General features: G+C 41.8%; 1 protein-coding gene across 1 annotated transcript in view; it reads right to left on the reverse strand.

The window, feature by feature from the left end:
• Window positions 1–22486, reverse strand: part of LOC122782062 (formin-2-like) — a 35229-nt gene extending 12743 nt beyond the window's left edge. The window contains 9 exon segments of the mRNA XM_044046259.1: window positions 3516–3577; window positions 7065–7152; window positions 11616–11757; window positions 12311–12581; window positions 12584–12659; window positions 12662–13135; window positions 14237–14389; window positions 17061–17224; window positions 20263–22486. Of these exon segments, the coding sequence (XP_043902194.1) occupies window positions 3516–3577; window positions 7065–7152; window positions 11616–11757; window positions 12311–12581; window positions 12584–12659; window positions 12662–13135; window positions 14237–14389; window positions 17061–17224; window positions 20263–22441 (3609 nt within the window). The 5' untranslated portion in view covers window positions 22442–22486.
• Window positions 22487–23806: the final 1320 nt, after the last annotated feature.

The following is a 23806-nucleotide window of genomic DNA, read 5'->3' on the forward strand; positions in this document are numbered from 1 at the left end:
GCCTCCATGGTGAATAATAATCTTTTTGTGTTGCAATTGTGTTGGGTAATCACAAGACAATGGTCCTAGCAGCACACACACACAGAGTGAAATAGATGGTCAACCTAAATTTCTGACGGCAGAAAATCTTCGCAGGCTATCTTTAGTCACATGATTGTGACAACGGCTGTCTTTGAACGTCACTCCCATTACAGTGTTGAAATACAGAAACAAACAATTTCGAAAGCTTCTTTCTCATTGGTCAAAATCTTACACCCAGGCATTCATTTTTGATGATGACGACAATCACATGAGAAGTTCATTATTTAGAGCCACTGTCTTAAAACATGCAGTGACACCTAGGGTCGATTTAGAGTCTCCAATTAACTGTTGGTGTGATGGTTGTGTGTCTGTGTGTGTGTGTGTGTGTGTGTGTGTGATGAAGGCTGGAGACCTGTCCACGTCACACCCTGCCGCTCACTCAGTGTCTTGTTGGACTGACTCCAGATAACAGACGGTGAGATTATATAAAATATGATCAACAGCAGCAGAACATTTAATCAACCGGACAAAGACAAATGAGTTGTCCCACTGCAACATCTTGAACTTTAACGCGTACCTTATGCCAGCCTATAGAGTGCAAGTTTCATAAAAGTTAAAGAGTTGCTTTTACCCAAACTGCATTCCTCACTATTATGCTGCTGTCAGACTCTGGACCACAGTTTTATACAAGGTGGTTTACAAAAGAAAAACAGGCCAGAAATGCCCCTTCGTTTCACAAGAGGCAAAGACAATAGATGTTAATGTGTCTGACGCAGACGGGCAAAACAATAAAACCATCCCCAGGAAGAGAATGTAAACCCTCTCCCGGTCCCTCCAGAGACCGTAGACCCCCTAAGTCTGAGTCTGAGTAGCCTGGTCTCTCCCTCTGTTTCTCTCCATCCTTCTCTCTCGGGTTTTGCCTCGGCATGGATCCTTGCAAAAGATCAAACACGAGCATCAAACGCGCCGAGGGCCCGATTAGTATTCTACACACTGCCGCCTTCTGTCGATGGAGGCAAGCTCTCCCTCGCCTTCTCTTGAGATGTTTTCAAGTGTAAATATATTTAACACAAAGCAGATCCATTTCAAAGGGCAGCAGCAGAGCCCAGCAGTGTTTGGTGTAATTGGGGACAAGTAGGCATTAGCGTGTGATCTTTGAATTGCTAGGGCATGTTGCAGCGGTTGTTAGCATGAGAAATACAGTCCCATGTGGAATATCGAATGCAAAGGAAAGTAGGATGATATTTGTGATGCCAGAACTCTAGCGGTAGCCAAGTGGTATTCATTAGCCGTGTTCCTAGTGCAGGGCAAAACAGAGCCAGCCAGGGCTTAATCACTATTTATGTCAGTCAATTTTCAACGAAACACCATTTATGACTTTCTTTGTATGCTGCACTGCCAAAGAACATCCCCTCTAAATGATGAATTGCATCATGTAATAAAAATGTAATATATATTTAGACTTCACATGAAAAAAAAAGAAGAAAGTATCAGGTGATGTTTTGTAGGGTTCAAATCACAGGGAGGGGAGTTCACTTGAAATGACCTGTATGATATTTAGCTACTGTCAGCTGAAAAGAGTCAACTTCAGACAACCGGTCTGGGCCCAGATTATAGGCTGTGATATTAGAGGGGAGGGAGAGCGGTGTCCCACTATCACTGTGACCCTGTGAATGGCTGTGGTTTATTGTTCAAAGAGCAGAAGTGGCTCCAATCCAGCTCTTCAGACTGAGCAACTCGGCCCGCCGCTCATCTGCGCTCATCTCAAATGTGCACATTTGTTTGTTTGTGAGCATGTTTGTGTGTGACGAGGGGTGAGAGCAGTGTGTGATCTAGCTCCTCACACAGTGAGTGAGGGTGTAACCATTAGAAGCCCCTTGCATTCCTCAAGACAGGCTGACTGTGCTGCCAGCTGTGGTTTAGGGGGCTGGAGACCCACAGACAGGATGGAGTCTTGCAATACAAAAGAGAAACAATTTGGCTCCTCAACCCAATCACATAGCCCTAGGCCATAAGGGGGAAAAGGAAAGCAAGTGAGAGTGCTTGAAGTTTTTGGGGTGAGTGGAGAGGTTAGAGGACTTTTGATCCTCAGTTATGACACATTGGTTCATAACTACAGCTTGTCTCAAGCCCCAGTCTCATTCCCATGATCAACATTATTAATATGCCTCTAGCAGCCAAAGGTCCAGGCTGCTCCTGTGTAGTTGTGCCAAAAAGCAATTCAGAGGAATTTCACAGCATCTTAAAACTGTATCACAGTTGAAATGTGGAAAACATGCCTGTTTTCATGTTCCATTATTTACTGACCTGGCCTCAAAAACGGGGCCCTGAACTGCTTCCACTGGGCGGGGCAGATTTTCTATCAGTGAAGGTTGCCCTTCACAGCCAACATGGAGACAGACTTGAAAACAGTGATGACAGCTCCATAATTCTTTTTTATGCTAATTTCATATAATACAATGCGGTCATTTTTACTTGGCAAAGCGCTGTGCAGTTCTAAAAACAACACACACATCACCACAAATACTGACATTTTTCAACTACCATCCCCTTTTGCTCATGGATCATTTAAAAATGGAGTCAATCAGAGCCAGTGTGGGTGAAAACAAAAAAGAAGAAGTCTTGTTTACAATGTAAAAGACTCTGTGTCCTTGTAGACCAGCACACAGACCTACGTAAGACCGACTCTGCACATACCAGTACGGTTTGGGGCTTGCCTGTTTGCTTTGGTATCTAATGCACACTTCCCTCAGTTCACTCTTTCAAGTGGAAAATTTGAAGTAGAAGTCCATATAGAGAGAGATGTTCACAGCAAAGTGGCTTAGTGAGCTGACATTATAGACAGGGATTTATTGAAAAGGCAGATATTTCCCTGCCTACACTGTATTTAAGTATGCTTAACTTTTGCTAATCTTGGAGGTAACGTTTGATGGATAGCAGTTGATGTTTTGTGGTTCACCCTCAGCCAAGCGCCAAACAAAACAACTGCAACAGCTGATGAGTGATCCTTTTTTGCCATTTGTTGATATCACAACTTGTTGAGGCGTCTTAGGTTTCATTTTATAATAAAATGATTGCCGGTTATTCATAAATGGCATGAAATGGGTAACCATAAATTATCCTGTTCCTCACAAGAAAAAAAAACTGCTCAAAATAATACTTTTACTGCAAACCACAAAGGGAGAGACTAACGTCTTCCCAGGCTGAAATCAGCAGTTAGGATCAGCCCGAGCTGTCAGTCGTCTCACTTTGGATAATAATTGTACTCGACTTGTTGCTCAACATTTTGTATTTATATGATTCAGCATTGGCAGGAATGTGCTGATGGGATATTGTCTTTTCACTGGTCTGCTGACTTTACTGAAACCATTGTCCACGTTGGACTTCATCCTCCTCCCTGAAAAGTAAAAACGATCTGCACAAAATAAACAAAAAAACACTCTGCTACTGTTGCAACCATTAAGTCAGCACAACAGCAGGCAAGTTAAACTCACATTTTCGTAAAGGGCTTGCAGCGTCTCCAGATCGACGACAGCGTTGTCCATATTTAGGACGGCTGTGGACGGAAAGGAGAGGATGACATGGTTATTGTTAATGTGAACACTAAAACAAGTCATGACATTTCTCTGCTACCTTCATGGAACACTGTTAACAAGTCAGAAATCAAACCTGCACAAATAGGCCTTCACTTTCATAACCTCTAGATGACTAATAACAACAACCATAAACAGTCAAGGAAGCACTTTTCTTATCCGGCTGTATTTGCTGGCGCTGAGAAGCAGCCTGAAACAAAGACTCACTCCACATACAGCGCCATGCGCCGTATGCTGCGAGTTACAGAGTTATCAGCTCTCCTCGTGATAGCATGCAAGGGGCCACAAACTAAAACATAAATATGAAGGTCTTAGAAATCTGTCAAAGGTACAAAGATCTGTGTTTGAACTCCTGTGTTTGAATTCCTGGTGTCGCCTTTTTGTCTCGGCGCGAGGACCTGGCGCCCGTGAGCATTAATCCTTTGAAAGTAAATGTTTAAAGACAAACAGAGCCCCGGGGTCTGCGGTGTTGAGGCTGAGGTGTTGCTGTACGCAAAGTCACCCAGTGAAGCACTCGACACCTATATATATTTCACCGTGCTGTGGGTGTCCAAATGACTCACATTGTTTTGATCTGCTGATTTGGTGTTGAGGTTCAGAGGGAGAAACTAGTGTCAACGTGGATAAAGGAGCTTGGAGTAAAGGACTCGGTAGATAATCTTCACTTTGCATCATTGCCAGGATATTATACATGACAGTACCTCAGGTTTTAACTAAGGTAACCCTAAAACAAAAGAATTAAAGAGATCGAGAGGAAGTTACATAAAGTTCAAAGTCATGTCGAAGCTTTTATTAATCCCTAATCCTTCAACCATTTTAAATCACATCATTTTTGTGCCACAAGGGCAAAACCCACTCCTCTTTTCTGTCTTTTTTTTGCTGTCACTCTCTAAACTCCTCACAGTGTCTCCAAAAGAAACAACTTCCTTCTTTTCAACTCCCCCTTTTTTCTGTCTCTCGCACTTTTCTGTCATAGTAAGCATTTGGTTTTCATTACGATCTGAGCTCGAGTCTGGCTGGCTGGTTTGATTGGTGACGGGTTTTCTTTTTAAGAGACATGGGAGAAAGCCGTATCATCGCTCTGACACAGCTCTTATGACCAAAAGCCAAACCCATCTGCCGGGGTGTACACCGACTACCACAGTCAACCCCAGCATGGCGCCAGCAACCGCCATCTAATACAGTGACTAGTGCTCCAAACCCTCACAGGAAGCAGACACCGCACGGAAGTGTCCTGTGAAACACGCGGAGTGTCGGCCAAGTCTGAGAACAAACAACAACAGCTGTGAGGGAGAGCCGTCATAGAGAACACACAGCATCCAAACCCGTGATTCACAAGTTGTTTTCCTTTAAGTCGGCGATATCAAGAGACGAGGGCTTTACTAGTCACTGTCGTCATCGCAGAATTGAGAGGAAACAACAATGATTCACTACAGTGAACGGAACAATTATAATGTTTGGACAAAACAAATTAAATTCTTCTGTGAACAAATTGTAGTGGGATTTATTAATCATCTAAAACCTCCACCGGCACATCTGGGGGACATGAGATCATTTTGGGAATAGAATAACAATAATAGTGCTAACATGTAATATTTTGAGGTTTGTTCTTAAACAATTAGTATTTTAAGACGATATTTATTCATGCCTAATTCACAGAGTACACCCCCCCCCTCCCCCCAGCATAAAAATAAACTTGAGTGGTTTTACCAAACCCCAGCGATATCTTTATTTCTGATCCTCCTCTCCACGATGTATTGAAGTTTCCAATCAGTGCCTATTGAGAGCGATTGCAAATACTGTCCTAACATAGGAGACAAATGAAAGTGCTGATGAGTGTGGCCCTTGTTTGCCCTCCGTCTCTGACCTGAGATGGATGAAACATAGAAGTCAGTCCAGAAGACACTTAAGAGATTCTGCAGATTAAACAATCCCACACAAGTTACTACATTACAAGTGTACGGTACGGCCCAGACATGGTTTCTGTGGTACACATTTATTTTTGACGCAACTTCCCCAGCTGCCGTATACACCGAGACAGGAGACGCTGGCCTAAAGCCTCCGTCGTCGTAGGAGTGTTGAATGGGATGGAAGAAAAGTGTGTTTAGACACATAGATGAGCGAAGACTGGCGAGTAATCAGAGAGTAACTAAAACAGGAAGACGGTCTGTTCCCATCAGCGTCTCCTGAATGACTTCACTTTAACAAAGCACTTTAGACAAGATGGTGACAACTCATCAGAGAAAGACACAGAGCCACTGAGGGACATGATGTGGATGTTAGATGCGGAGACACACAGACGAGAGGGAAGTAACAAAAGGGAAAATATTTCCGATGCCTTGCAACGCTGTGAATTATGATTAAGTTAACGACTACAAGGAGGTTAAAGTTTTGGAAAATTACCTCAGCAGTGTAGTCAATCTCACTCAGCACTAAGCAGAGGGAGAGCAAGATATACTCGAAATATGGCCTAACACTTGTGTACACTGTTTAATGAAATCATGGGATTCGGTGTCACAGTTAATAAAGAATAAGACCCTTTATTGCTCCGAAGAAGGCATATGTGGAGTAAATTGCTGTTACATGGAATAAAATGTTTTATTTTGGGAGTTTGGGAGTGATTTTTGCGTTTTGGATGCAGCTCAGTTTTAGCAAAGCACCCAATTCATTTATAGTCATTCCTGAATCATTTTGAGCAAGATTTAAAGGTGGCAGGCTGTAATAATAAATACTCTTAGCATGCTGATGTAGAGCAGGTGCAATGTTTATCCAACATGCAAATATTTCCAACCAACACTTAACTCAGCTGAAGATAGTTTGGTTTAACTGAGGATAAATGTCATCGTCGGGATTGTGGAAAACTACCTTTGGTACGACAAAAACAAGACATAAATTCCAAAAAAGCAAACAATGGAACAAACATTTCATTTTGGTGTTCAATGGAAGAGACAGTTCACTTGTCATGTCAGCGGCTGTCTTTTTGATATTCAGCAGCTGCATCCGTGGTTTTGCTCATTATATTAAATCGCTTCTGCTTTACACCAACGTTTCTTGATGGAAAGTTAGCAGACCGCCAAAGATATTACAATGAATCCCCGGAACACAAATGCTGTCTGCTGTGAATAGTTGCAAATATGTTTTATTCAAAACCATAACTATGAATCTCAGGGCGGCAGCGAAACAAGATATCAGGAGACAGATCATGAAAGTGATGATAACTCATCCATAAAAAGATATTCAACCACAAATATCTGTTTAAAATTGCAATACAATGCTTCCAATGGCAGCTGTGGATCATCACTTGATAGAATGACTTCCTACAACACTCTTATATAACATATATATAAACCAACAGAAAAACAAATGGAATACAAGCAATAGAAATATATTGAATGTAGAACAGTTTATAACAACAACACATACTCGAGTACTAGTTCAAATAACACTTACCATTCTGGATGTCTTTCATATCAAGATGAATACTGGACATCAGAATTCCCACAGCCTGTGAACGCTTGTTGCTCAAAAGCTTCACCACCTAAGAGTTAATGACACAAAATGCTGTGAGCGAGATAAAGATAAAGATAGAGTCTTAAACCAACACCAACAACACTCATCTCTAGATTCTGAATGTGAATACGTGGGTTTTAGGGCTGCAACTAATGATTATTTTCCATAAGCGATCAATCTGTCATCTACATTCTCGATTAATCGACAACTCGTTTGGTCCATAAAATATCAGAAAACATTGAAACATGTTGATCAGTGTTTCCCAAACCTTGATAAGATGATGTTCTGAAATGTCTTGTTTTGTCTTCAACGCAAAATGAATCAGTTTTAATGATTCCTTTGTTATATGGCGCATTGAAACCAGAAAATATGAGTGCTCAAACCGATTAATCAATTATCCAAATGGTTAATGATTATTTTAGTAATCGGTTTATCGAATAATCGTTGCAGCCCTATCACACTTAATATTTGTAGACAAAGACATAACACATTTAATAACTGCCAGGAAAAAAAATACAGCAACATCACATCACAAATACTTCAGACCATGCACACGCGAGCATTAGGGAAAATGATAGTAATCCAGATTAATTACACTGATTAAGATTTTGTCATTCTTCTCCAATTCTCCTCATCCATCATCTTGTTGTATGGTAATTCAAAACTTAGAGAAAATTTAAACAACAAAAGGCTCATTTGCCAAGCAAAGCGAGGCGACATGGATCGACGAGAAAAAATATATAATCTGCAAAGTTTTGTTTACATTATAGTATTTGCCAGAATTCAGATTGAAAAGTATAAAAATGTGGAAAGATGATCAGCCGATGCTGCACTATTCCAAGATGTAAATCGTTCCAAAAAGTACAATATTAACAAATACTGGCAGAATTGTAGTAACTTCCCCTTGTCAAACAGCCAACATTTCAATATCAAGCCAGTTGTTATTATTATGCATGAAAAACTGGATCCAAGTGGGTTATTATGAACCATGGCTCCTCAAGCAAGCAGCAGTTTGCATCTGATATAGCAAAGTGGTGAAAGGGACAGGACAGGAAACCCATAGCCTACTGTGATCCAGACAGAACGCTTCCATCTAAACCAGATCACAGAGACCACAGACTTCTCAAACACACAGGAAGTTATATCACCAGGCCCCAACTGTCTTTGTTTTGCTGGTTCAACCACAGCTTTAGGGGACAGGCCGTTGGAGATATGATGCCAAATGGCTTCAACATTAAGTCATTGATAGCTGGTGCACTTCAGCGGAGCAATTCGCATTCAGAAAACAAGTCATTAGTTTGATTCAATCTGTTTAAATCACTGATCCAAATGTAAAAAGAAAACCAGGCTTAAATAGCATTCAACAGAGTTAGTCATACTGATATCAGAGAGGACGGCTCCACTATCTTTTTCTAGTTCCGTGACTTACTGCATTTTAATCCAATACATTGTTTTTTTAATAACCTCATGAGAACCATGTGTGTCTGAGATTTGGGTTTAAAGAAATCCTTAAAGATACATCGTTTGTACGGTGATCTTTTGATCCATTTATCGCTTCAGGGGCAAAGCGGCCCGTCATTAAACCCATACAGCTCTGAAAACACATGCAGGAAACAAATGTAGAACCCATGTAGAACTTGTTCCCTACACGGCTGCTGCTGCTGCTGCTGCTGCTGCTGCTGAGAGACACTTTAAAATAGCAGCATGTACGTGTGAGTGACTGTGTTTTATAATCACAATTGACCCTTGACCCACAGTAAATTGGTGTTTTGAGAACATTATCGTCAGGAGTGATATAAAGAGCTGTAAACAGTGTGTCACAGGAACAGAACATGCACCCACACTTTCATTAACCTTGTTTTTTTAAGTGTTGTAGCACTTGCTAGTTGCTCTTTGTCACATTTTCATGAAAAGTACTAAGAACGACGTCTCCAACAACCATCATCAACTTCTTGACTTTTGGTTTTGCAGCTTCTGTCTTGTTTCTGAATGTTTTGGGGAGTTTTAAATGCTGACCACTCACATTAAGGACATTTTGTCATTATGTTCAATAATATAAACTGACAGTTCATATAACCTGGTCCAGCCTGCTTGGATGATGGATGGATGAAGATTTCAGGCACTTATATAATATGATATAATATAATATAACATGATATAATATAATATAATATAATATAATATAATATAATATAATATAATATAATATAATATTCTATTTAATATAATAAATAGAAGATATACACATAAATAAAGTGTTCAACATGTATGGACATACAACTCAACTATACAAGAAATTAGAATGCAACCTAATAAACCAACCAAATCAACAGCACATGAAGTGTTGAGGAGATGAAAATATGTATAAATCAGTAACATCTCCCGCAGATCAAACATGACATAATCTTTAAATTCACCACGCTACCGTGGACAGCAGCCTCCACTGTAAAACACCTTCTGTTAAACCTCTACAAGGGTCACAGCTTGACTCTGGATTATGTCAGTATTTCTTCACATCTGATAGTGAAGTCAGAGGAGGCCTTCAGACTGGCTTTTGCCAGCTGACGTCAAAGCCGCTCTCTAGCGGTAGCTCTGGAGAGAATACTTGTCTCCTCTCATCAACAAAATGGTTTCGGCTCACAGCACACGGGGGGATTGAAAGGGATGTAAGTAAGAGGAGATTGATCAATTGTTCTGAGGCCTGGAGCTGGTCCTCAAATGTCAAAGGTTGGCTCTAAATTGGAGTAACAGTTCTAGGCATGATTTTATTGCACCATTACCGACTCCACAATCTTCAGCACCACACTGCTGTGTTGGTGAATATCCAGCAGTTTCATGCAGTGATGACCAAGGGAATTAAAACCCACACCCACCTCAATTTGTCTCTCGTGTCTCACAAGACAACCACAACACAGGCTCGTTCACGATGTGGTAGCGCACTGAGTCAGAGCTCAATCAATCACAACAACACAGCAAGAGGAGTTTGTTTTAATGGGAAGCACGACACTCATTCTGCTTGTTTTTCAATACTTGTCATCTCTCAGATCAAACCACTATCACTACATCCAACTTTTATTTGTGTTTATAGACGAGAATTCACTTTTAATGTGTCAACGCAATCATGCGACTGCAGCCGGCGTGTCAACATGCTCGATGGAGGCTACGTTTGAACGTATGTTATTCTTCTGAAGCACAAACTCATTCTGTGTATCAACAATGTCTTGTGAGAGACACAGAGAGAGACAGACGGACAAAAGATTTTTGTAATCTAAGCTCTTGAAGCCAGAATTTTTTTTTTTAAGCTAGTGTTTTTTGGTTCAGTTTGTATAAAGCTTTATTTAGAGCAACATTAATGACCATGTCAGTCAGGTTGTTGCTATAATACTGTTTGTTGTACAACATTTGGTTGGTTGTGGGTGTTCTATTGTTACAGTACTGCCTTACTCTGAATTTAATCATCCATTATTTCCATTTTCCAATTGCTTCTTCTTCTTTGTTGATGTTTTACATTTGGCATTTTGTGTTGCGAACCAAACCATTTTGTTTTTGAATATTGTTATATCATAAAATCTATCATACAAACTCAATACAGTATGAGCAAGGTCAATGCATACATTTTCACTCTGTGTCATTTTTATAACAAAGAAAAAGTTGTGATGCCATGAGAATAATTTGAAATCAATATAAATGGAGCTTTAACTTAGCTACTGTAGTGTTGTATATTCCACATTAAAAACGTAGAAGACGCTTAAACGTGTGGCTGTTATTGTACAGGACGAAAAGTGTGACAGTTGAGATTTTTGATCTGTATCTCTCTGTGTATCTTCACGGTTCATGGCTGTTAACATACACCTGTTTTCATGGCAGGAAATGGGCAGAATTTTCAGGTGTCAGAATGCTGGTAAGGCCACTGAGCCTTGGATCCTGTGTAAATCCTGTGTCGTTGTGTGAAACCACCTCCACCACGGAAAACATACAATATTTATGATTCAGACGGTGATTTTAAGAGAACAATGACGAACTAGATCAGCTTTAAACTGTAGATATTGTTTGTCATAAAGGGCACTGTGAAGGGAAACAGTCTGACTATTAAAGCAAGTCATACGGAAAGCACAATGGGAGGACCAACATCACAAAATACAGCTCCCTGGCCTCTCCCGCCTCCCCCTGTTTTTTCCTTCTCCCCCCACTCTCTCAACAGTCATCACCATCGTGAGGTTTCCTCACCGCACGCGAGACATTGGCTTGGTGCCACTGGATGGTCACGGGGGAGTCGGGTGGGAGCCAGAGCTCGCACCACATAATAACTGTCTGGCTGTAGAAGTTCCTCCTGTCACTCAGAGCAACAGAGAGGGAAAAATGGAAAGGAACAGGACATCAGATCAGAAGAGTGAGGGTGAGAAAGTGAGGAGAAAGTCCTGCCGTGTCATCTTTGGTGAAACCTTCCCAAAACACACACACATAGGCAAAACAGCACAGTGATTATTGTACCTGCTTAGCCTTGGATTTGCTGATTGTGTCAGAAATTGGCTTCTTTTTCTCCTTGACAGCACTTTTCGAGAATAGTTCCACAAATTCTTCAAAGTTCACAGCCGGCTCCTCGATTTTCTCCCACACCAGCGAGCCAGCTTGTCTAAAAACAGCAGGACAGAGGAAATATTTACAGCGCAAATAGACGTGCTTTAATCTGACATGCGTTGTTTGAGAAAAGTCAAACAAAACTCACATTCCTACTATAAGTCATGTTGTTATTGCACCACAACAGTCATGTTTGACATTCATAGATTTTAGTCCTCTGCTGTTTTACGAGCGCTCATTTGTCATCTTTTGTGGAGTTCAAATTTATAAGTTACGTCATTGTCAAATCTGTCAGACAACAAATTACGTTCATAATTCAGTATCAAGTTCTGCACTCGTAAGTAAATCCAGTCTATTTCCAGACGCTTATTCAACTACAACTTTCCAAGCCTTATTAAGGAAACTGGTACAAGTCGATTCACTGCTGACCACAATGCCTGGACTGCATCACTATCATTTTCCACAAGGTTAGCATCTCTATTGCCATCACAGCATGTGGCTGATTTTAATCTTAAGTGGACAAGCTTCCTCTCAATTCTCTACTGTTCAGCGTGTACCTTAGTGCAAATGACCCATGTCTATCTCCACTTTACACAGCGTGTCCTTACTTTTTAGCATGCAGCTGTATGCGTGTCCAGTAGAGTGGCTTCATTGGCTTGGGGGGCTCGATCACAGCCTTGGCAGCGGCAGCTTCCTGGACCAACATGGAGGGCATGGGAGGTGGAGGCCCAAAGCCTGGGGGTGGCGGTGGAGGTGGGGGGCCCATTCCAGCCCACCAGGCAGAGGGGTGGAGGTGGGGGCCCATACCAGGCAGAGGGGTGGAGGTGGGGGCCCATACCAGGCAGAGGGGTGGTGGAGGAGGGCCCATACCAGGCAGAGGGGTGGTGGAGGTGGTAGTCTAACACCAGGCAAGGGAGGAGGTGGTGGTGGCCCAAAACCTGGCAGTGGAGGAGGAGGGGAGGTGGTGGACAAGGTCCAAGACCAGGTAAAGGTGGTGGAGGTGGAGGTGGCGGCACAACACCCATTGGTAATGGTGGTGGGGGTGGGGGCGGTGGAAGTGGACGGGCGCTGCTCTTTTGGCACGTGCAAACAAAGCTCTCTGTAGATTTTGGGATGGAGGGCGAAACGGAGGACAAAGTATTGCTTGATCCTCCACTGAAAGGCACATCAAATTTAAATCCCTCCTGCACAGGTGATGTCTGGACAGACACCTCCTGGCTCCTCTCGCCCACTTTTCCTTCTCTTAAGTGTGAAGTGTTGTGATTGGCAGCGCCCACAGAGTCCACATTATTCTCCCCGTTGCTTTTGGCCTGCTGGCCCTGCAACGCAGCAATCCTAATCCGCAGGTCACTGATTGTCCGCTCCAGCTGAGGGATGACACCACTTTCATCCTCCGAGGACGACTGACCTGACTTCAACCTGCTGGATTCTGTCTATCAGTGAACAAAAGCAATGATTTTCACCCAACATTTAACCATACAAGCATGTGCACGTTGTTTTGCCTGCATGAAACTTTCATTAAAAGCAAATGTGATTGAAAATCAGACTGAAAATTTGCTGCTAAGTCTTGAACACATTATCATTCAATAAATTATGGTTTGAAAAAACAAGAAACACCCACAACTAAAGGAGCTTAGTGACAGAGCTATGGGCTAAAAGAGTCAAGAAAGTCCATTATGTCTAGACTCCATCAGACCTCTGGCTCCAGGCTGGTTAGAGCAGGGATGAGGGGATACGGAGAGATTTGACCCAAGAGACAGCGAGTCTCATTGGGCCTCACATGGGGAGAATGTGTGTCTGCTAGAACACATTCCCCAGTTGTGGTCACATCACTGAATGCTCAGTCCATGGCTCTTCTAATTTATTAACTCTTCTAGGAGGAGGGAGGCGCGCTGGAAAAAAAAACAAAAAACCTAACAAGTCTTTCAAGACAAGTCTGACCTCTGGTGGACAGAGAGTACATTGCAGTTAATTCATTTTGCTGATGATTTCTTTTATCAAGTGCATACAAGTGATAGGGTATGGGGCAGATGCACTCTTCTATGATGGTGTAACGTGAAAAAACACAATAAAAAACTAAAAGAAAAACAATAGTTGCTTATGATTTTACAAATTATTCAATAAGGTGGAAGAGCATCTGTCAGTGCTGCACTGAATAATGACCACTTAACTGTCTGTACTGAGGATATTAATGATAATTCAATAATAATAAAAATGCTTTAAAGCTTTAAAACCCCAGACTTAGCAGAGCTCTTTGAGAGGACAACTTTATTTGAAACGAGAGGGATGTAGTGACATCAGAAACAGAGACCTGGGGTTAATTCCTTAACTTAAAGTTCCCGTTCAAACATTAGTTTCATCTCTCTCATGTTTCAGAGAATTGGGGATAATCATTCCTCAACCTAAAGTGTGTTGCCATCCCTCCGACAGAGAAACACAGAGAGTCGTGTGGAGCCGATTGTTTTCACTGAAAAGTGTAAAGATCAAGTGCAGATAGCAAACTACTGAATAATGAAATGGCTGATTTCACCAACCGGAGAGTGTAGAGCTCCTGGTGTCTTGGCTGATGATTGATGCAAAGAGGACTTCAGGTTCTGGACTCTGTTTGGGCCTCGGCCTCCATAGAGTTCCCACAGGTAGCCTGACACTGGCAGACCAACAGATGCCCAGGTGTACAGCTGTTCCTCCTGCACACAGTTAAGTCAACAAGTGTGTAATTGAAATAAGATCCACGATCACATGTTTGTGCTTAAAAGTACTTTTGCTCCTTTTAGGGAATCGCACTTATGTTGTATGCGGCGCACAATGGGAACATATGGTGTCATGCACCAACCATAATTAAATGTAAACAACATCCACCTGGTGGATATATGAGGTAAGTAGAAGTCGTTTCTCGAAACTTCAAATGTGGAAACGCTTGAGGGTAATAAGCAGTAAATTTGGTGTTAACTGTCCTGTGTGTGGTTTGTCTTCCATTTGCGGTGAGAAACAACGACCTGAAAACTCACCAGAAGAATTCATTCTGCATTTAAACTCCTTCCCTTTACTTTTCACTTCATAACCACGTGCACATTTGTACACAATGGCAAAATAAAACACTAAGCTAAAGCTGCTGCTTGTTGAAAACTGAGTAATCCTTTAATGCATAAATGCATGTCTCTCAGATAGTTTTCTTAATCTCTTCAAAACGTGTAGCCAATTAAAAACGCCCGTGATTCAAGAGTCCTGAATCTAAACACTTTAGATTTCAAACTTATTTCTACACAGAAGATTAAAATCTCTTTCACAAGTGAGACTTAGCCAAAATCAAATATTTCAGACAAAGACCACGGTTAACTGAAGCAACTGCAGCTCACAGTGACGACTTCCTTTATAGTATATATATAGAAGTGCGGCTGTTTTGCATTTTCCTGGGGGTTTCTTTTTATAAATAAGGTGGTTTCCATTTTCCTAAATCAAATCAGCTTTAAATGTGAAGTTGTGTGTAGCCTAAAGCCACGCGGTGAAAAAAATGATATGCCAATATGAGACAGTGAAATGCAAACCAATCAGTTAAGATAACAAATCTGTTTTATATGAGTAGATAAGTAATGTATGCAAATCATAAACATGGGACCGAATGCCGATATTTGCCTCGGGCACGTAATCCTTTTTTAGCTGGACAAAATCATTGTCAGTATTTTTGTTTGGCCAAGTGTAAAATGTATGACACTTAAAATTTTATTATCCTCCTCAAACCCCAGAATAACTGACGCTGATGGAGTGTTTCATTTCACACAGTAGGCAGAACAAAAACAAGAAGGGAAGAGAAAAAAACCAAAACACCCATATGTCGGTTCACTCCATTAAAACACAGTGATGAAACTGGAAACAATGCCATATTTAGGTAGCAAAGGGAAAAGACAAGCGGGAGATGAGCAACGCAGATGGAAATAAAAGGAAAGGGAGAGAGAGAACAGGAAGACAGATGGTGATGTAGCGAGTGAATTATTTCCTTGTAGAATTTTAAAAAGGTTTTCGAGACAAACAAAGAAAACCTTGTCTTAAAAGGAAATTAGCTGTGTGACAGAGCAATAACAACGTGATGTGTATTTTCAGTGGCAACGGCAAAGGTTGCTCTTGGTCAGGCTGAGTAATGCATGACCTCCAGGCCAAGCTATGTGAGAGTGAGGGGCGCTCACGGAAGAGCAGCCTGAGCTGAGAGCATGTGGAGCTATTGCATAACATGGTCAGCAGATGGTGTGTGTGTGTGTCAGAGTGACCGCTATTAATCCAGCCATGCGAGGGAATATTTGAGCATGTAAGGCTGTCTCAGGTTCTCTGTGTTGTGCATGAATGCACATACATTCATGCATCTGTAGGCCACTTTGGATTTGTAGCCAACAACACAAGCAGAAAAAGATGTGAGTGGGATTCTGAGAGGTTTGTGTTTATGTGGAAAAAAGGAAAAAAACCCTCAGCTTTAGGGGCATGTGTGTGTATTTTTGGACTGTCTGTGTGTTTATGTGTGTGCATGATTAACAGCATGTATACGTCCGTGTGTGTGTGTGTGTGTGTGTGTGTATTTGACATTCTTCTTAGCATTCAAGAGACAAATGAACAAAATGAGATCTGCAGCCGAGCTAGAACACACAGATACATACAGACTGTCATGAAGCTCTAATAACTTCAGGGCAACTAATTGAAAATTAAATATTTATACTTCATTTTCTTCAAGTGTACGGACTGTTGTTTTTCATTAGCCCAGTCTGGGTCTTCTATGTTTACACCAGGAGCTGCTGACTGCCATTTTGGACCAAGTAAACGGAAAAAACTAAGCACACCTGTCGAGTTTTGGTGCTAATTGAAAGCTACATAGGTTCTCCAGCACACATGGGAAGAGTTAAGTGAGGGATACTCAGCTGCAACATGGTGAAACTTCTCCAAAAATAAACTGTCGCTAAATTTAAAACTTTTTGACGACATTCATAAAGATGGAGCTCCAGCTGCGGAGACTGTGGTGAATTTAATATTCATGAAATCATATTCGACAAGGTCAACCTGACTGCATGCATCGATGCTGTTTAAATAATGAACTGCCTGGGTGGATAAATGAATGGATGACAGAAGAAGAACTTTTTATATCAAGGACCACCTGAGAAAATATTGAGCTCTCAACCATTATCACCAACATTAAAAAACAGTGGCGTAAACAGGCCGAGCAAAGTCAGCTACAGACTTTCTCATCCTCCTCCTCTTCCTCACATAATATACTTCAGACAGTGGTACCACAGTTTGAGAACCAAGGCCTTAGAAGACTCCTGAACCTCCGCTTTCAGCTTAGCTGAATTGAAGAAGATGATGTTAGACGGGTCTTACATGAAACGCTGCTGAGGAAGTGATGCCACCATGCAGCTCCGGGGAGCCATGGCTGAAAGGCTGCAACAAACCCTGGAGCAACATTCGCTGACACAACGCCTTCGCCTCATCTTCTGTCGACTGGTCTCCGTGATGCGGACACAGCCTGTCCAACAGAGAGCGACCTGAGGACAGATGAGAGGAAAGGCAGATTTCTATTAGAGACTATTACTGACTCTGGAGTCTAATTATTTATTGTGTATCTGTGTGTGACTTATTTTTAGAGGAAAGCGCTACAAAGAGGTGAAGATATATGTCCCAATTTTCAGAGGTGGTAATTAAACACCTACATTTGCAAAGTCTCTTCGCACCATTTTAAGAGTGGGTGACAGGAAGTAAGGTGTTAATTGTGCAGCACAAAAGAATTAACACAGACTGAATGAATTTCAAGGCCGCTTTCCACACACAGTCCATCCAACAATGTCCCCATTTTTAAAATGCTATTTTCAAACGGCGACGGACAAACTCGAGTGTGGAGACGTGAGAAACCTTGTAGTTTGTTTATCGGCCGGTTTATTCTGCATGTGAGTATAATAACGGTAGAATAGATCTCTTCCTCTCTCTCTTTAGTAAAGACTTTGTCATAGATCAAGAGTAAGAAAGGAAAGTGGTCATTAGAGGTCATGAAGGATGGTGACACATCCTCAGAGTGCAGCTGGAAAGAAAACACAGCTCTATCACATCAGAAAGACACTCTTGTTAGTAATGTGACGTGACTCATGGTCCGGTGAAGACGTGAGGACGAGAATCCGTTATGTGCTGTAATGCGATTGATTCTCACATCTTATTATATTTAGTTAAATGCAATTTGCATCAGATGAATGGTGTTCGCTAAGTTACGTAACACATTCAAAAATCCTCTGTCAAAACACAATCTGCGTTTTCTCTGTCTCTGTCCCCTTCAGAGCTAAAGTGACCCGGATAATTTGATTAAATGAGCTGAACGACAAAGTGATTTAAAAATAAAACCAACACATATCATTCACTTAGCATGATAGCATCCAAATGTTTTTGTAAAATCAGATTAGTGTTTTTCTACAGGAATATACCTGACGAAATCAGAATGGATGTTAAATCAGGACTTGTTTTTGTCATGCGCATAAAATGTCACTTTAGTTTAGCATCAAAGCAAGTGTCCTCAGTGTGAAGTCCTAAACACTTAAAATCCTTAAAGGGCTTTTTCAGAGTTAAGACCTGCTTTTAAGGGTTAGGGTTAAGGTTAGATACTTTGTTGTGATGGTTAAAGTTAGGTTAAGGGGCTAGGGAATGCATTATGTCAATAACGTGTCCTCACAAGTCTGTGTGTGTGTGTGTGTGTGTGTGTGTGTGTGCGTGTGCGTCAGGCGGAGGAATTGGAGGATGGCATCGCTGTGGGTTACCAGTGTTGTCATTCAGTCCTCTGATTTATGAGCTCAGGCGCAGACGGATGAGAGCAGCCGAGCTCTTGAAAGGCACCACAGCGCAGACGAGGACAGAGTGGCATTGTTTTATCACAAGGACACATTTTGTTGTGTAAACACTTCACAATGAAGAACCCCGCGGAGTCCCTGTTTTTCATGAGCTATTGTGCTCTCAAATCTTAAATCAATCACTTAACGTCAGGATTTAAACCACCAGGCAACTGCCACCACCATCATCACCATCATCATCATCATCATCATCCTTTCACAACACCGGTTGCATAATCAAAACAAGGACAGAGTTTGAGGCGCAGTGTGACCTTCGGGTCAGCCGTAGAGTCCCAGCAAAAATAAATCATGTAAATGATGAAATATCTAGTTTCAAGTTTGAAAATAATCTACTTGGACTTTAAAGGGTGAGTCTGGCAGTGCTCTGTATTTCTCTCACTGTCAACAGATGCCATGAAAAGACCGAGTGTGTTCCTCACTTGTTGTCTGTGTGGATTCTCATTCATCCGGGGTCATAGTTCTCTAAATGCCACTGCGCTGAAGATTTCCTCAGACGTTTTTATTTTTCACCCAAGCGGCTCCTTCACTTGAAACTAAAGTGGTCTGTAAAACATGGTTAAAATAATCCCAAACAGATTTTTAAATGACATTTACCGAAAGCAATTGTCCCCTGCTTTTATAAAATAAATAATACATCGAGGTATTTCACCTTAATGAGACAACAGGGAGGAGCTGTGTCAGAGACAGGGATGGATAAATAGCTGGAAATGTTCATAATAAGAAAAGAATATCTTACTTTAGGTCTGATTCATATATATAAAAAGGTATATTATGGGCTGCATTTAGAACCATGGAGGCTTTATTTCATATTACTGAGATGTAAACTGTCAAAAGGCTAAATCATTCTTTTGCTTCTCGCCCACTTCATTCACTGCTCTCTCTCTCAGACCGACCCCGAGATCACAGGTGCACTAAATCACATTTTCACACAAAAGACTTCAAATGGTGACGCATGAGTGTTTGACACCAGTGAATAACCTAAACCTATTGATAAATAAGGGGCAATTACTCACTGTGGCTTTTATTGAAATATTCACCCGTGCGTAACTCAGTGGCGACAGAAGGTGAATGAAGAGATTACGGATTATGGAAGTGATTACATCGTGAATACAGATGAAAATGAAAAATAATCACCATAGACGTTGGCCATTGACACTGTCAAGAACTGTGAATTAAAATACATAAACCTGCTATGTCCTTCATTTATTTATTTGAATTTAATTCCTTTTTCTTATGATTTTATTCTTTCTTTGTATGTTTGTTTCCTATTTTGACTTTTGTGCTTTTTTTCTTTAGGGATTTCATCATTTTGATCCATGTACAGCAATTTATTCCATATAATGAATGTACATTAAAAAAGTATGTATGTATAAATCATATGAAACCAATACAAAGTAAAGTGAATAGTCATGATGATAGTTCAGATGGATTCTGATCTAATCTGACAACTAAGACAAAAATAATGTTTTTGTTGTTTCAGATTAGCCCAACAGTTTCAGACGAAAGGCATTTATTTTGCTGAGGTTATGAGATAGACGATAAACCACTGATGACCACTAAGAAAACAATGACTTCCACAGGGTTATTCTACATAATCAGTGAAATCTACATCACAACCTCACTCAGTAGTTTGTTCAAAATGTCTACATGCATGTAGTGACTGAGCTTCAGTTACCGTTTCAACCAAGACTCACCTGAGAAGACATCCAGGTAAGGTACTGAAGTCGTGGAGTTCTGTCGGGCATAATGTGTCCTCCTGGAACCCAGTGTCCAGTAAGTCCCACTCTTCTCTGGTGTCTGCTCCGAGAAGGTGGCGGCACCACCTCGCCTTCCCCTCGGCTCGTCCAACTCTGTGGACGATTCTGCAGAACTTGTGAGCGGCCCAGCGATGGAGCACGACCTCTGCTTTCGTCGTCTAAATCCCTGAGAACTGTTGGATTCCACTGAAGTGTCGGCGGCATCTGTTTTCCTGGGCACATGAGGGCTGGTCAGAGGGGAGCCAATTGGAGAGGTGAGCTGCCTGGTGGTGGTCTTGACATAGGACGGGTGGACTGGAGGGTAGAGTTTGACGGTGGAGGGGGAGCTAGAGGATGCTCCTCTGGGTTGAGGACAAGGGGGGGTATCTGTTGTAAGCAGATTAAAAGACAGACTATTCTTCCTCCTTTGCAGGGACAGGAAGTCCCGTCCCCCAGTTTCGTCTTCCTCCCTCTTTTCCACTGACAGGTCCGTGCTGCTTGCACTTTGGTGAGACCCAACCGGTCCCATCTCTGCCACAACAGGACCCAAGTGAACACGTGGCATGTTTGAGTTCTTGCTCTGATTCTCTTGACACTGTTGGGGGTAAAACACCAGACTCTCCAAGTCGTCCTGAAGCTCCTCAGCGCTCTCATAGGAGGTTGTGGTTGTGGTTGTGGTATCAGGGAAGCTGTAAGTGCTGTTGGTCTTTGGAAAAAGGCTGCCACTGCTTGTCTCTGTATCTGGGCCTGAAGATGTCGGACCACTCTCACTCAGAGAACCTGGACCAGATGAGTTTCTTGTTGAAGGAAAATCACAGCTTTCTTTATACAATTTATCATCCAGACTACTTAATCCCGGGCCAACACTTCCACTAGCAACTTCATTATCCACATTAAATAGCTGGTGAAATGTTACCTTCTCAGGGACCTTTTGCTCTTTAGTGATTGAGCATTCTGGTAAACGGCCAGTTGACTGCACACCACCGTCAGGCACACACTGGTCTCGTATGGCCTGCTGGATGTCAGACAACAGGTCTTCATTGTCAGCTGCTGCAGAGTGAAAACTGTAAAGGTCAACATCCGACCCTGAGCTCGTCTTCTGTCCAAACTCATCCACCATAGACTGGTGACTCTCTGCAGTTTGACAGCTGACATCTTCAACATCTGATATCATTCCCATCTCGTCCACTGACAGCCTCACCTCGGCACCGGGTTTGAGCTCTGCTTTGGCAGCGTGCGCCGATCCTCCATCTTCCAACATGTCATCCTTAGCCAATGCCTTGGAAAAACTCTTCCTGATGCCAGAAAAAACAGAACCTTTTGACTCGGTCTTTGATTTCTTCTTACTGCTATGCTCTCCTCCTCCTTTATTTAACTTGCTGTGGGACTTTTTGGATTTTTTGTCCACTTCCTTCTCATCCGCCTCACCGTCACCGGAGACATCCCCACTTCCTCCAGCTTTCTTCTGCTTTGTCTCTTGGTTCCCCATGTTCCTGAGCAGGCGTACACCCTTGGCTAACAGGCCATACTGCTGAGATCGAGGTTGGCTACGCTGGGTGTCCTCCTGGGGGGCGACTGACGCCGGTCCTCTGATGGGAGTACTTTCAAAGCTGCCCAATCCCCGTTGTCTGTCCACCACAGACAAATGCAGCTGTGATGCTGATGCTGCCTCCTCTGGCAATGATGATGCTGATGCTGGTGATGATGAGAGGAGGAGGAGACTGGCACTGACAGCCGCGGGCTTGTTACCACTCTCTGCATGTTCCCCCGCCCTCGCCTGCACAGCCTCTGTCACTCTCTGATCCTTCATCTCTTTCTGCCCCTCCTTTCTATCCCCATCTGCTGCTACACGCTCAGCTGTCTTGCATAACGGGCTGCTGGTCGAGCGAGCAAGCCGCTGACGCTCTGGAGTGTGCAGCTCTTGTTTATTTACACCTGAGAGGGGAATAAATTCTTCTACAATGTACAGTTGTTGTTGTTGTTGTTGTTGTTGCTGCTGCTGTTGCTGCTGAGTAACATGCTGTTGTTTGCGAAGAATGTTGGTCACACTGCTCTTCCTCCTTCCCTTAAAGGTGGTCGTGAAAAAGCTCTCTTTCAGAAAGGGCACCTGGGTCTCTACGGTCTTGATCGTTTGCATCCTGACCACTGTGACTTCAGCCAGAGAGGAGGTGATCTACTATACCGGCTGAAGTAAAAAGAAAAGAACAAGTTAATTCACCCTGACTGTTTTACTATTTCAGATTAACAGTTGCAGACAAAAGGCATTTTGTGCAGAGATTACAAGATAAAAGATAAAGGGCAAGTTGTCACAAGAAGTCATGTGTCCTCTGCTGCATGCCACTCTTTTGTGTATAATGAATGAATATTACTTGTTTCTCTGTTACTGAAATTCTTAATAAAGGGTTTTCTCTCCTCGCACTTTTATTTGACCTTTAATTAAGTACATTTTTTTTCTAACTTCATTTCTCAGACACAAACCTATTGACAAACGATCCAAAGTGAGACTAATGCATGGCGACAACAGCAGAAGCAAATGGAAGCTGTCGTTCTGATGTACAAGTTAATGTAGAACTTAAATATTATAATATTTAATATAACATTATTCAGTCAAACGGAAAGTCATGACTTCACTTCTCTTTACAGAAAAAACATAAAATATCAAACATTTGTGGTTTCCCCTTTTTAAAAGGTAAATTTCTTCCTGTATGTAAACAGAATATTATTTTTTTATTCACATTTCATGAATTTCTAATTCATTTTTCAGATAAAACATCAATTCATTGACATAATAGTCATCAGATTTCATGGGAGTGAAACCCCTTATAGATAAATTGTAAATATTGTAAATATCCATTCAACTAATTAATCGACACCCATTTATATACAACCTTACAGAAAAACATTTATATAGAAATATCTGCTGGGACCATGATATACAATTGTGTATGTGTTGGTCTGCATGTAGAGTTGATTGATGCTTTTGGGTGTGGTACAGTCAAAATCAAGCTTTCCACCACTAACCAGGAAAATGACCACCTAACTCTTAGCAGAACAATGTCAATGTATTAATTTTTTATAAATAATTAGTATAAAAATGAATGATTTTGTCATCGTTTGTGTTAGTCCGAACACAAGCTTCCACAAACACAAGCTTTTTTTGTACTTCATTAATGTGTCTTTTCTTGGCAACAATCTCTTAGCTTGAGTCAAAGTCAGTGCAGTAACAGACACATTAAATTAAACGTGAAATGAAGGAAAATAGACTATCAAAAAATCAGTGTACTTGCCTGCCTGGTGGATTCTCCTCAGTGGTTCAGCACCGACTGGAGAAAACAACACAAATGGGCGTTTGTCTTTGCCTGTGAGCCGCTCCTTAGCCATGGGTCACATGAAGTCAGGTTTTTTCCTCATCACATGTCTGCTCTCTGTGGCCGCTCTTCCATTAGCTCTGTCTGACACTGCTCTAACAAACTTCATCAGGCCTCATTATGCAACAGTGCAG

This window comes from Solea senegalensis, linkage group LG15, assembly GCF_019176455.1.
Source record: "Solea senegalensis isolate Sse05_10M linkage group LG15, IFAPA_SoseM_1, whole genome shotgun sequence".
Taxonomy (NCBI): domain Eukaryota; kingdom Metazoa; phylum Chordata; class Actinopteri; order Pleuronectiformes; family Soleidae; genus Solea; species Solea senegalensis.